Consider the following 13,600-nt stretch of genomic DNA (forward strand, 5'->3'; position numbering starts at 1 on the left):
ATTAAACACAAGGGCCAAAACTGTTAACCTCAACCAGTGGGAAAGAGAAAGAACTTCAGGGATTTCACTGGGGAGGTGGGGGAGAGCTTGTCAATGTACATAATTCCTCCTACACCCATCCCAAATACAAATCCCCAGCTGCCAGTGCCCATTGACCAGCTGAATATTACAAGGAGCCTGATGCTGCTCAGCGAGAGCTGTGACCCGTGAAAACAAATGTCTTCCCTTCCTTTCTTGCAGAGATAGGTAATTAAGCTTGTCCAAAGCTGCAAAGGTCATGAGATTCTGGCTTTGGTTCCCCAAACACTTACGCACAAACCTCGCTTCCTCCGTCTCAGCCAGATTCCAGGGAAGATAAAGTTAGGAAGGCACAACTCTTGCCTTGCCAGGGTAAGCAGCAGGCGCGTAGCTTTGTGTAACTAGCGAAATGGCACAGACCGGCAGTGTTAGCACCATGTTCGGCTCTTAAAGGGACTGGAACCTGCCTAAAACTCCCTCAATCCATCGCCTGCCGGCACCGCGCAGCGCAGGGAGCGTGTGCGCCCGAGCCCCGCATCCCGAGCCTCGCATCCTGAGCCTGAGTCCCGCATCCCCATCCCGAGCCCCGCATCCCGAGCCCCGCATCCCCAGCCCGAGCTCCGCCCCGGCCCCTCCGCGCATCTCCCCGCTCCGCCCGCCCCGCTCCGCCCGGCCCGGCCCGGTCCGCCCCGTTCTGCGGTGAGTGGCGGCGGGGCCGGGGCTGGGGGAAGCCTGTGAGGCGCTGGGGGGTCAGGCAGCCCTGCCCTCCCCCGGTGGGACGGGCCAGCCGCCGGGGAGCCGGGCTTTCCGTGCCTTGGTTCTGCCACGCGTTTGGGGATAAAGTTTGGGAATAAAGGGAGGATTTCCCCGCCTGATCCCGGAAGGGAAGGAGAGCCGCGAGGGAAGATGCGACCGCCTGCTCCGAGGAGTCCCGTTCCCTGCCTGCCGCACCTCCCGCTCCGCTCCTTCTTGTGATGCTGCCGGGGGACGGCGCGGGGGCTCCCGGCTGGATGCGCTGCAGCCCTGAGGAGGGAGTGTCACGCTGTCTCCGCAGAATAACTTCGGCTCAAACCACAGACGTCTGATTCTCCAGGTCCTGAAGGATGCGAATAACTTAGCGCTTTGTGTTCCAGTCCCCATCTGAGCACGGGTGTCTTCCGCAGAAACAGCCTGAGGAGCGGAGCTGGTGTCTGTCACGGTACTTTACACCGACTTTGTGAGACTGCTGAGCAGCCTCCCTTCCTGCAAGGAGTCTCCAAATAGCATCTTTCATTTCTGCTACGAGCTGATACCGACTGCTCATATAAAAATGATGGTCTGAGAGAGAGGGCACTGTAGAACCAGCATTAAATGTAGTGGGGTTCAGCAAGGGATAACCAGTTGGGGCTTCTTGCACAGGTGACAACTCTGACCAGTTTCTCTCTATTTTGCAGGGTAAAGCGAGTCCTGCAGAGACTTGCTAGAGGGACCACCTCCCATTTCACGTCTGGCTGAGTGGACTATGGTGGCAGGAAGATGTTGGCTCGCAAGAGTATCATCCCTGAGGAGTATGTGCTGGCCCGGATCGCTGCCGAGAACCTGCGCAAGCCGCGCATCCGCGACCGGCCGCGCAAAGCCCGCTTCATCGCCAAGAACGGCGCCTGCAACCTGGCCCACAAGAACATCCGCGAGCAGGGGCGATTCCTGCAGGACATCTTCACCACCCTGGTGGACCTGAAGTGGCGTCACACGCTGGTCATCTTTACGATGTCCTTCCTGTGCAGCTGGCTGCTCTTTGCCATGATGTGGTGGCTGGTGGCCTTTGCCCACGGTGACATGGACCCGAGCACAGAAAACCCTTCGAACAGCACAAAGTGGACACCATGCGTGACGTGTGTCAGGTAAAGTAGAGTTTGGTGGGGTGAAGGAAGGGGGGGGACAGAACTGCCTGCTGTCCTGGCGTTGTCTGAAGTGCAGCTTTTGGTTTACATGAACTGTTGGGTTTGGTTGAGACAGTTGAAAAGTGCAGTGTTTTCCTCTAGATTGCGTAAACTCAGCAAGCCTCCCGGGCTTGGAAAATACTATACTGTAGATGTCTTTGATTCCTTACAGGATCTGAAAGAGAGGGAGACCTGCTGCTTTTCATGTGTCTCCACACTCTGTGGGTAACTTGATTGCCTGTCGAGATAAGAGCCTGCTGCAAGAGTGGGTATGTGTTATATGTATTGTAACGTTGTCTACGGCAGCGGGAGCATCCCCAGCGCCACAGCGGCCAGAGGTGCTCCCTCCAGAGCAGTGCCCGAGAGGCAGAGAACCAGCTCTGGGTGTCAGGCAGGGCACCAGTCAGAGCTGCCAGGAAATGTGTCACTTAGGACAAAATTAAGTGTGTTTCAAGATGACTCTCATGAGCGTGTTAAATATGCAAGCTTCAAAATACCTTGGTGAAGCCATAGGCCAGCAGTTGGACAGAGGAACACTTTCCACATTGTGCATTTGTGTCAGACAGTAAAGCTCAAGGGATGACTGGATTAAATCTCACATGTTGAAGTATCTTACTCCCTGTCTTCAAAGCTACAACAATTGTCAGGGCACCGATAAGCTGACACAAACATACGTGGAAGAGAAGACTGTGAATTGCAGGTGGAGTAAGCCATAAGATCACTTCAGGATCTCATAAATTAAATCTGCTTTTTTAGCCCTAGGTTTTTAGGTAGAAAAGTCCTTGTTCTGTACCACCAGGCTGCCCCAGATCATCTGCATTTACACACTGCAGTGCTGTGAGGGTCTGGGGGCTTCAGGGTGCTCTGAGACATCAGCAAAGCCACTTCCTTTTCTCCTTTCTCCCACAAAGTTTTGAGGTACCTCACCAAGTCTGAAGGGACTTGGTATCTGGTTCATGAGGTAGCAAAAATTTAATTCTCCATTTGTTTTGACACTTTATTTGCTAAAGGGAGATTTTCCAAGGTAAAAGAAGAGGGGATTTTTCCAAGCTACCCTTCACTAGGTTGAGGAAATTGGAGCAGAGGTTGGTGTCTTATATCTTTTCTCATGTCTGGCCACAAACAGTTTCCTCTGAAATGAGATGTCATGACCCAGCTTGCACCCGCAGGAGCGTTACTCCCGGAATTTCTGGGATTTGTGGGATCTGTCCAACTGGAATTAGTGAACAGCTACAACCCTGCAGCTCTCCAAGGTCAGCTGAGGGGACATCCCTGCATGTGGCTGGTGGCTCCCTCAGCCTGGCTGCACCCCGCAGATCCTGACCTGGGGGCCAAGGCCTTCGTTCCACTGGGGCCAGGCACATCCACAGCCAGGACTCTGCCCCAGTTCCCTCCCCAAAGCTGCCTGTGGCTCTTCTAGGATGTCTGCTAGGAAGCACAGTGAATGCATCAATATAATTTCAGGTTTAGCCCATGCCAAAGAGCACACACCCCTCCCTCATGAGGTGTCCAGGCAACAGCTGCTCCAATGCCCATGTCCAAGCCATGGGAAACCTTTTCCTTTCCAAGAGAAATCTGGCTACCACTTTGGTCAAAGTCATGAAGTAACGGTGTGATTGCTGACATCTTTAAGAATGGCATTTTTTTCCGTGTAAAATACCTTTAGTATTGCAATGCCAAAGTCATGACAAATAATTTTTAACTTACTCCCCTGAGGTTTAGGCCCACAGATATTTCAGGAGAGCTTTCTTGGGTAGGTATCATTACATATTCACAGGAAAACCTGGTTTTGGAAATTTTAACCAGTGCCTAGAGTTTGCACAGCCCTTTCATTTTACAAAGTACTGCAGAAATTTCTAAGCCTCACATCTCTTTTCCACAGAAAGCAAACATTATCCAAAAAGGGAAGCTGCTACACAGCTCTGAGGGGAAGGACCTGGGAACAGTGTGATTTGCACTTTCTCTCTCCCATTTCACATGGTTAAAATGCTTTCCAAACTTGCTCTTTCACTTACTTCCACTGTTAAAAAGGTGGATTGTTTTGTTTGTTTTTTTTAAAGAAAGGATATTGCTAAGGGAAGTCAGACTACTTACTGAACAGAATTTTAAGCTGAATTAAGCTGACTGAAATTGAATCCAGAAGCTTCATTCTGCATGTAACCGAATATTCATGATTATAAGAAATCATTCCATGTATTCTATTCATGAACTCCTTTGTCACTGATTTCTTCAGAGTGAAATACAAAATAAACCCCCTCAATACAAAGGAATTTGTTAATGATTAAGAAAAATAGAAAAGGCGAAAAAAGAAAGTTATTTCAAAGGTACCTGTACAGAGACTGGCTGGTTTTCTGAAAGATGGGCTTTTTCATTGCACAGAAAATTATCCTTGATATTGCCTGTGCTGTTTAAATGTGTCCTTGATACCCCAGTGAAGATATGGCTAGAAAAGGAAAAAAAAATCTAAAAGCAGATTAACTGAAAAGCAAAGCAAATCCAAGAAATTATTTAGACCCATCTTCATGGGCAGGATATATTTTCCACTGGTATAGCCCTGTTAAGCATTGGGATGCTTCAGATTTATTGGACTGCACTGGAAGGATGTATCTGGAAGGAATAAATAAATATTAAAAAAGTTAAGGACCTTGATATATAGAGGGGATATGACTTTGTGGCTTCTGTGAATAATGTATTTTGGGAAGTTTGTGGACAACATTTTCTGAAGTCTAGCACTATAGCATTTTAGAGTATTTAACTTAACCCACACTTCTACATCCCACTTCTGTGTTGAACTTTTCCAGTTGTTCTTGCCCTGGCAGTGAGCTGAAACCAAGCCCTGGGCCACAGCACTGTCCTTCTGCCAGGGTGTGCAGGGAGTACCATGGGGGCCACTGGCCTCATCCCGCTCAGTCACAAGGCGAGCAAGGGTTTGGGAAGCATCACAAATCTGGGAAAGCCCCTTTTCCCCCACCAGGAACTTCTGGGTCATGATTCAGGTAGCATGAGTGAAGCACAGCAGTTTTCCCTGTTTCCTTTCCCTGCACAGGTTGTTGGAAGGATCTCAGTGTGCCAGCTGATTGCCCATGCTTGCCAAAACCACCTCTCTCCACCAAGGGCTTCATGGAATGGAGAAGGTGGAAAGCCCAGCTTTTCCAGAGCTGTTCACTAAGTCAGTGGGCAGCCTGTGCTCCTGGACAGAGATTCCCTGAGCTGCTCAGAGTCACACAGATGGTCCTTGAAGGAGCTCAGGTTCTGAGGTCTTCCCTGTCACCATTAGACATTATACCAACCACACAAATCTGAGCCACCAGGCATGCAATGCTTTGGCTGGTATCAACAGAAGGCTTATGTGTACTAGAGCCACACAAACAGGTCCTTAAGTTTGTTTCTGGAAGTACATGTTAACAGCTTCTCAGTCTGTGCTCCATGTCCTGAGAGTTAACTGGGTGCAATCTTCCCCTACAGGTCTTTCACCTCTGCTTTCCTCTTCTCCATCGAAGTCCAGGTGACCATTGGCTTTGGGGGCAGGATGATGACCGAAGAGTGTCCCCTGGCCATCACAGTCTTGATATTGCAGAACATTGTGGGGCTGATCATCAATGCAGTCATGCTGGGCTGCATATTCATGAAGACGGCGCAGGCCCACCGGCGGGCAGAGACGCTGATCTTCAGCCGGCAGGCAGTCATTGCCGTCCGCAATGGCAAGCTCTGCTTCATGTTTCGCGTGGGCGACCTCCGGAAGAGCATGATCATCAGTGCCTCAGTGAGAATCCAGGTTGTGAGGAAGACCACGACTCCTGAAGGAGAAGTCATACCCATTCACCAAGTAGATATCCCCGTGGATAACCCCATTGAAAGCAACAACATTTTCCTGGTGGCTCCCTTGATCATTTGTCATGTCATAGACAAGCGGAGTCCTCTTTATGATATCTCTGCTTCCGACCTGGCGCTCCAGGACCTGGAGCTCATCGTGATACTGGAAGGGGTTGTAGAAACCACCGGCATCACAACACAGGCGAGAACCTCCTACGTGGCAGAGGAGATCCTGTGGGGTCACCGCTTCGTGCCCATTGTCACTGAGGAGGAAGGCGTGTACTCTGTCGACTACTCCAAGTTCGGCAACACCGTCAAAGTGGCTGCGCCGCGCTGCAGCGCCCGGGAGCTTGATGAGAAGCCCTCCATCCTCATCCAGACCCTGCAGAAGAGCGAGCTGTCCCACCAAAACTCCCTGAGGAAGCGCAACTCCATGAGGAGAAACAACTCCATTCGGAGGAGCAACTCCATGCGGAGAACCAACTCCTCGCTCATCGTGCCCAAAGTGCAGTTTATCACACCCGAGGGGAGCCAGAGTGCCTCAGAAACGTGATGCACAGCTTTGTGCCAGGCCACTGGGCTTTGGAGGGAGAAGGCACCTGTTGTGTTTTGCTTCCATTACCTTTTACTTAAGAAAACAAGAACACAATGCAGAAGAGAACTGTGCAAGAACTATTTATTCTATTACTGAAAGCACCACCTAATGGCATTAGAAAACACCTTAGCACTTAGTGTATGAATTAATAAAAAATGGCATGTACACTAAAGAAAACACACTTCACTCATGTAATATAATGTATATTTATACTTGTTTAATGGCATGCTGGTTTTTTAAATTGTATTTTTCCTATCAAAGGTCTCTTTCTTATCTTTTGATGGCTGTCACAAAATGTGGGGCTTTCCTATGCAAGTGCTTCACAAAACTTCTGTATTCAACAGCTCCCACGGATTTTGTGCGTGACATTTGGATATTGATCTTTTTGTGTGAATTCCTTGTTCTCTTAAAGGGAGTAACTAAATTCTTCAAGGATTTCACTGGAGAAGAGCCACCATTTCACCTTTGGTTTCCCAGGCTTTTTCTTTTTTGTTGGCTTGTGGCAAGGGCATTTTGAGAGCAAATTCAGGTCAGGTGGAGTGACCTGTCCATCCCATAGTAAAGCTGGTGTCACTCCAGGCAGGAAGACCAGTGAAATGACGGAGTGCTGCTCTTCTTCTTAGGGTGAGATTCTTGGCTGCAGGACAACACGCATCTTAGATTAGCTGTAGCCCAAGCTGAGAAATCCCAGTCCTCCTGGCTGCCACCTGGTCATCTGTTTCACTGAAATTATTCAAGCTGAAAAAAGCAGATGTCTCTTTAACATTATCTTCATGATGGAAGACCAAATCCTGTTTTGCTTTCTTTGATAGATTCATACATGGAAGGAAACACATGTACTTGCTTCACTTACTTTTCATAGGATTAAGTCTGCTTCCTACAAAAGAAGGTTATTTTTTTGCCAGTGAGAACTCATGAATGGGAATGAGAAGGAAGCCTGCCAATAGTATTAGAGATGGTATTTTCAAAACTATCTGAATGCTTTTCAGGGGGACTTGGGTGCTGCTGCTGGATTCCTGTTTTTTAGCAGTGCCTCACCTGTGGTTTTATATAATCTGGCATTGAGAATTGGTGGCAAGAAGCTTTCCTCTTGAAATTAAATGGGCATTTGTTACCTGGAGCCATTCCAAAAATGTCATCACAAGTTTTTCTACAGGAATGCATAGAAGTAAGACAACTAATTCTGTCACATTTGGTAGCCTAAACTGATACATGCTTTTTTCCTGTGTGAATAAGCATAACTGTGGAGAAGTTTCTGTTCAAATCTCTTGCAGAAATTGTCTTATGTCTGTGGCTTGAGATAAGTACTGTCCTTGTTCTGACCCTCCAAGCCACTCAAACGTTTAAATGTTTGCTTTTTCCTGTAAGGTGAAACAGTCAAAAGCAATGCTGGATTCTCATTTTCTTTGGAAGTAGCTCATCAGCAGTTGTTGGATGGATGGTTTCAGGCTTCACAAGGTGTTGGATGGTGGCACAGAGGGGCATTGCTCTGAGGTGTGGACTCCCTGAATTTGGAACAGGTCCTCTCCAGAACAAAAACTCTGACAAAATACTTCATATGAAGCAGCAGAGGAAACTGAATTTTCTCACTAAAGCATTCATTCCCTGGCCTGCCCATTAATGTTCTGGAAGGGTGGGTGATGAACATCTGGAGAAATTAATCTGTCTGTTGTGTGTCCAAACAATGATCAGCTGCAACTTTCAAGAAGAATCAGAGTGAAGCGCATACAATTTGTCTCTGTCCTCCATTAACAGGACTGTGAATTTCTCTGAGGCTGTCTGTTGGATACATGGTTAAGTCAGATGCTGTGCAAAAGCAGGTTTTATACAAAATAATAATAAAAAAAGTTACAATAATGTCTTGGTTTTGTAAGACAGGTGTCTGCCAAGGAAGGCAGGAACCTCCCTTGGAATAGAAAAAGTATGACCCCCTTCCTTCCAAATTATTATAACTTTGAAATGAAGGGGCTTTCAGGCAAAGACGTGGGAAACAGTTCATCACTAGTATGTATATATAACAAGGCAAACAAATAGCAGTGGCAGCAGTAACAAACAGAACCACAATCCCAGTGACAGTCTCCTCTCTGCCGCAGCCCCTGGTGCAGCTCCAGTCTCAGCCACCAGGGGCGCTGCTGGATCCCAGCCGGGCGGGGCTGTGCCTGGACTCCCCCGCGCCTGCAGGGGGCGCTGTGAGGTGAGCGCAGCCGTGTCTCCCTTGTGTGTCGTGGCAGAACGGCGGCTGGGACTGCAAGGATGAGCAGACCCCAGAGTAGCAAAGGAAGTGTATCAGAAACTCCGCAGCTGTAGCAAGAGCTGCAGAGTGTCCCAACAGGCAGGGGGTGTGGGTTAGGGTGTAGTGAAAAAAGCCACAGGCAGCAGAGGAAGCCACAGGCTGGGCAGTGGCAGCCGGGCTCCTCCGTAGCAGCTGCCACACGAACCAGGGACACACGGCCTCTGGAAATGGGGAGGAGGTCAGGTCCTGGGTTTTCCCCTGAGGCACCCCAGTAGATAGTAAGGGTCCCTTCCAGTCAGAATGGGTGTTGATAAGGTCCCAGTCCAACAGCTGCTCTTATGAGCAAAGGCTCGCCCACAGTGGGAGATGCAATGGAAGGATCAAAACTCCATCGTGGCAGCAAATCCTCCAAGCAGCAACTGCAGACCAGCCGTGCCTCCACCTCCGCCGAGAGCGAGAGGAGCTCAGCCCAGCCCCTCACCATCCAGCCAAAATCTCATGATGTCTTTGCCCTTCCAAAGAGAAATCCTCCCAGGTAAGAGAGTAGCCAGCTGCACTCTTCTCCCACCCTTTTTGCCTCTCTTATATGCTGGTCACTATTGTCTCTTGGCCACAGATGGGATTAAATTCCATGAGAGAAAGAAACAAAAGGAGAAATCCTAACCCCCAATGAAAGTTTTCTTCTATCTCTGATGTTTCCCTATTCCTTTCCCTTTTGTCTCTTTGTATTCTTCATTCTTTTTTCTGTCCTCTTAGTCTTTCCTGTATCGCAGCCTTTTCCATGGTCCTTTTGAATTTTACATTACCTATATTACCTCATTATTCTCTCAGTATTTCAAATAAGGGTTTGGGGTGGTTTTTTTGCCCAGAACCATTTTCTCATTTTCTCCTTCCGAATTTTATTTTATCTTCACGGCTCTCTCTGCTTCACACCTAATACACTGTTTCTTGGAACACTACTGCAGGGATATTGTATTTTGAAGTAACACTAAAACACCTCAGTCATATGCCAGGATGCTGAGCAGATAAACAAGGCAGAGCTTTGTGCCATGAATATCATGTGCATATGTGCTGTGCTCCTGCTCCATGCAGAAAATCCTTCAGTACAGAGCCCCTTTCTTGAGCAAGTTTTGAAGTCCTGGGAGAGGTCAGGGACAGAGGCAGCCAGTGGTGGAGAGCAGGGGAGAGGTCTTGGGCCTGGGAGCTGTTTTCCTCACTGAAAGGACAGGTTTCAGACCCAGCTTTGTGATATCATTGCATGTCCTTTCAGACCCAGCTTTGCCTGCTGAGAGGGGATTAGCTGGCAGCACCACAGCTCAGTACATTTAATTATATATTCTCCCTGGCAACTGTATCAGAAAGGGGTTTTATGTTAAATTGGAAACCTTCTGTTTGTAACACAGACTGACAAGTTAAGAATGACGGTGAGATTTCTACCAAATAGTGCTGACAGTTCATGTTAACAGTTAACTGTCCATCTCATTGATAATAAATCAGTAAATTAGATTCAATAAGGTATCAACATCATCCCTTCACACTTATTTGTGTCCCTACCATTGCCATCCCTCTGCAACATGGTGTAACCAGAACTGCATTACTTGACATCACTTATTCTGTGTATTTAATATGCTTTGGGTCTTTGTGCAGCCTACCAGAAGAGCAAAACTGTTTTCTAAGCTTAGATGAGTAATTATAAAGTCCTTCCAGGACAGGCATAGTGTCTGGGATTGCACTTTATTTTTTCTTTCTAGCTTTCTCCTAAGGAGCTTTTCTGTTTCAAGCAGAAAAATGGCAATGAGAGCCTTTGTCCTTGTTTGAGACACTCAGAAGATTCAGAATTACCATGGTGGGGACACAGCAAACAAACACAGACAGTGCTTACAGGGAATATAAAGATTAATGCTCCAGGGTTGAAGCCGACACCTGAGAATAGGATTTGGAGGAAATTTTCCCTGTTGGCAGCTGATTCTGTGGCTGTCACCTTCAGGACTTCTTGTGCTCTCTTTTGCTACATCTGGTGCAAGCCAGGGCCAGAAGCAGGAGCTTGGCATTGGAAAGGCCCTGCTGCAAGGCACACTTTGAGTCTCTCTGCTCCCCCTGGCATCACTCTGGCCGTGTAAAATAATTGTGGCCTTGTAAAACAGTTCTGCCCCTTTCCTCATGAGCCTGTTGTCCCACAGTGACCCGGCCTGTACAACTGCCTGGCTCTTTCCACAGAAGGGCTGCCCTCATTTCTGGGCTTTCTGGGGTACTCAGGGCATTGTAAAGTGGGAGTGAGAGGACTATTCAGATTTATTGAACTCCTCATGTGTGCCATAGGCCTTTTCCCTAAAGCCATGTGTCACTCCAGGCCAAAGGTAATTTCAGAGGCTTTTCCTCTCAACCATCATGAAGGAATTTCATAAAAGCCTTTATCTACACTTTATAAAGTTCAGGCCAGGAATCATGATTTAACTTTGCAATCTGGAAAGCAGCATGGACACACTATTTTTTCTGATTGAAAATAAAAAAGATGGTTTATTCTCCACATCTTCTTTTTTTTTTTCTTCACAGACTAGAGACTGAGGACATTTTGTAAAACCAGTCTCCAAGCACTCCAGTGGTTATTATTAGCAATTTTTTTTTGCTGCAAGCTGCAAAAGTAGTTAGTCCAAGACCAGAAAGGAGCTTTGACAGGAGAAAAAACCATTATATATTATATGGTGAAAGGAACAAATCTTTCATTATTTTCACAAAATATAATCTCTGCTGGGGATGAGATTTTCAAAACACTGGTGGGGGTTGCTTGAATAGCCAGGTGAGAGTTAACTTTTTCTCCCCCACATGCTTATATTAAAATATTTTTCCCTATATTTGTGTTTACATGACATCCAGACTAATATAAGATGATAGGCAGGAATTTTTAATACCCTTAACATATTAATAATACTTCACAGCCCTATCTCCCTGAATTGTGTTTTCTATTTTCCCTTAAGAATTCTTTAAACTTAAAAAAAAAGATTTCTCATGTGATAACTGGACAGTAAAGATAAAATATGTTCCCATATTCCCTTTTTGGATGCTGAGGAGAGATTTAGCCTGCAGAGACAAGATCAGTGCTGTCCAAGAGAAACAGCCACTGGGATTGAGGCACTCACAGTCAGGACACATCATCAAGGACTTGGATTAAAAGAAATATTTAAAAATAATAAGTATTCAGGGGGTTTCTGGCTGAGGACTCTCAGAACACTGATGAGTTATTGGCTAGCAGTGAAAGAAATATTCTAGGATCATTAAGACACACTTCAATGTAAGGAAGACAAAAAACATGCATTCAAGGAAAATATAGTCCATACTTTAGTTATTGCTAACAATTATTTTAACATTTAGGTTCTTAAGAATTCAAAGAGACAGACAAAAATGTGGTGGATTCTCTCTTCACCTTAACAAAGGTTTAACACCTTCTTTTTTGTACCCTAAGGAAGAGTTGATCCATCTGAAGACATCACTCCCATCACAAAGGTGCTGTAATTATCTGGAGGATACTTGTTAATCTCTAAACACTTTTCTGGGCCCAGTGCAGGACTAGCTGTGCATGATGTCATGGCCTGCATTGCTCAATATGTCAGATGAGATGATCTAATGGTCCCTGCTGCACTCCAAATTTATGGATAAGGGAGAGTTTAATGAATTTTGGTCAAGAGAAAGCTTTCCTCTGAGTCTTAAATTAATGTCCCACAGAGGAAACAAATAAACATGGGGGAGCAGAAAACCCAGCAGAGTTAGGCATCCCCAAATGGTTGAATTATTCTGACAAATGCATTTCAGTGCTAATTATGGATTCTTCAAACAGCCCTGACAAATGTCCCTGGGGGCAATTTGTAAAAATTAGGGTATCTCATTGTTACAGGAGTTTACTTTGATTCCTGCTGTTGGTGGACTTTGGCTTAGTAGCAAGGATGAGAAAGCCAGCTTCTGTGTGGGCCAAAGTGAAATGATATTTCTTGGTTTTATGGTCTGAGGTCTACTGCAAAGACCATAAAACTGAGGAATGGCATTGGAATAACTGCAAAGGGCTATTGTGGTTTGGGGCTCAGCATCTTCCTCATCCAGGGAACATCACTGCTTTCCTCAAGTGCCTTTTTTTTTTTTTTTTTCTTTTGTAACCACAATAGCCATGAATATTGATTGCATCCTCCCATGGCCCAGCCTCTTTATCCTTCAGGGTGTATTTTTTGATGTTAGGTCTTTGATTCTGAGTGATCTGGGTTGGTCTGTCAGAAAGGGGCTGCATCTGCTGACTATCACAGTATTCAAATTCAGTCAAGGGCAGGACATGAAGCAAAACTGAAAGGTTGTGACACACTGAAAGAAACTCTGCTGAGTTTGAGTGAGAGCAAAGTGACAATTGTTTGCCCCTTGGGTGGTCAGCTTTTCATCTTACAGCTTTTCAAAAATATATCAAGTACTAATAAATGTTGTCTGCTCAGTGTTAGCTGGTGTTTTAAATCACGTTATAAACAGACGCTATTCTTGGCTGATCAGATTAAATTGTTTGGGATGTGCTATTTTTTCCATATACAAAATCTCACTGCATTCTTTAAATATTTTGTGTTAAATTAAGAGAGTAATAAAATTTCTGGACTGAAGCTCTCCTTATAGTCAGTTCCTTGATACTGTCAACATCCACATGAGAAATGGAATACAAGACTGAATGTGCTCCATGAAATATTAAATTTAACCTAATTTTAAAGATGTGAATATCCTTCAGTTTATGTAAGTATTAAGTACAGTATTATCAGTCATGGGTGTTTTCCTTTAGGGGCAATAATCTGTTCAAATATTAATTCAATACTCTGGTTAAAGGAGAAAAAGCAGCAGGCAGTGAGTCCTAATTCAGTCATATTGATTACTAGAGGAAAGGCACAAAACCAGAGAAATAAGAAGTTCAGAAGACTGAAATAAAGATTTCTTTACCATGTACTGAATGGTAGGTGGAACAGTCTCCAAAACAGAGATGGCAGACTTTACAGGTGGAGATGT

General features: G+C 45.9%; 1 protein-coding gene across 3 annotated transcripts; it reads left to right on the forward strand.

Annotated features, from left to right (window-relative positions):
- Positions 1-702: 702 nt before the first annotated feature.
- Positions 703-8,186, forward strand: KCNJ8 (potassium inwardly rectifying channel subfamily J member 8). 3 transcript variants are annotated; one of them, XM_083859697.1, is made up of 3 exons: positions 703-717; positions 1,452-1,898; positions 5,403-8,186. In XM_083859697.1, the coding sequence occupies exons 2-3, from the start codon at positions 1,534-1,536 to the stop codon at positions 6,301-6,303; spliced, it is 1,266 nt and encodes a 421-aa protein (XP_083715823.1). In that variant the 5' UTR covers positions 703-717; positions 1,452-1,533; the 3' UTR covers positions 6,304-8,186. The 3 variants fall into 3 exon arrangements, with proteins under 3 accessions (XP_083715823.1, XP_083715822.1, XP_083715824.1); XM_083859696.1 differs by lacking the exon at positions 703-717 and adding an exon at positions 801-1,216; XM_083859698.1 differs by lacking the exon at positions 703-717 and adding an exon at positions 801-1,204.
- Positions 8,187-13,600: the final 5,414 nt, after the last annotated feature.

This window comes from Zosterops lateralis, assembly GCF_965231275.1.
Source record: "Zosterops lateralis genome assembly, chromosome: 4".
Lineage (NCBI taxonomy): Eukaryota > Metazoa > Chordata > Aves > Passeriformes > Zosteropidae > Zosterops > Zosterops lateralis.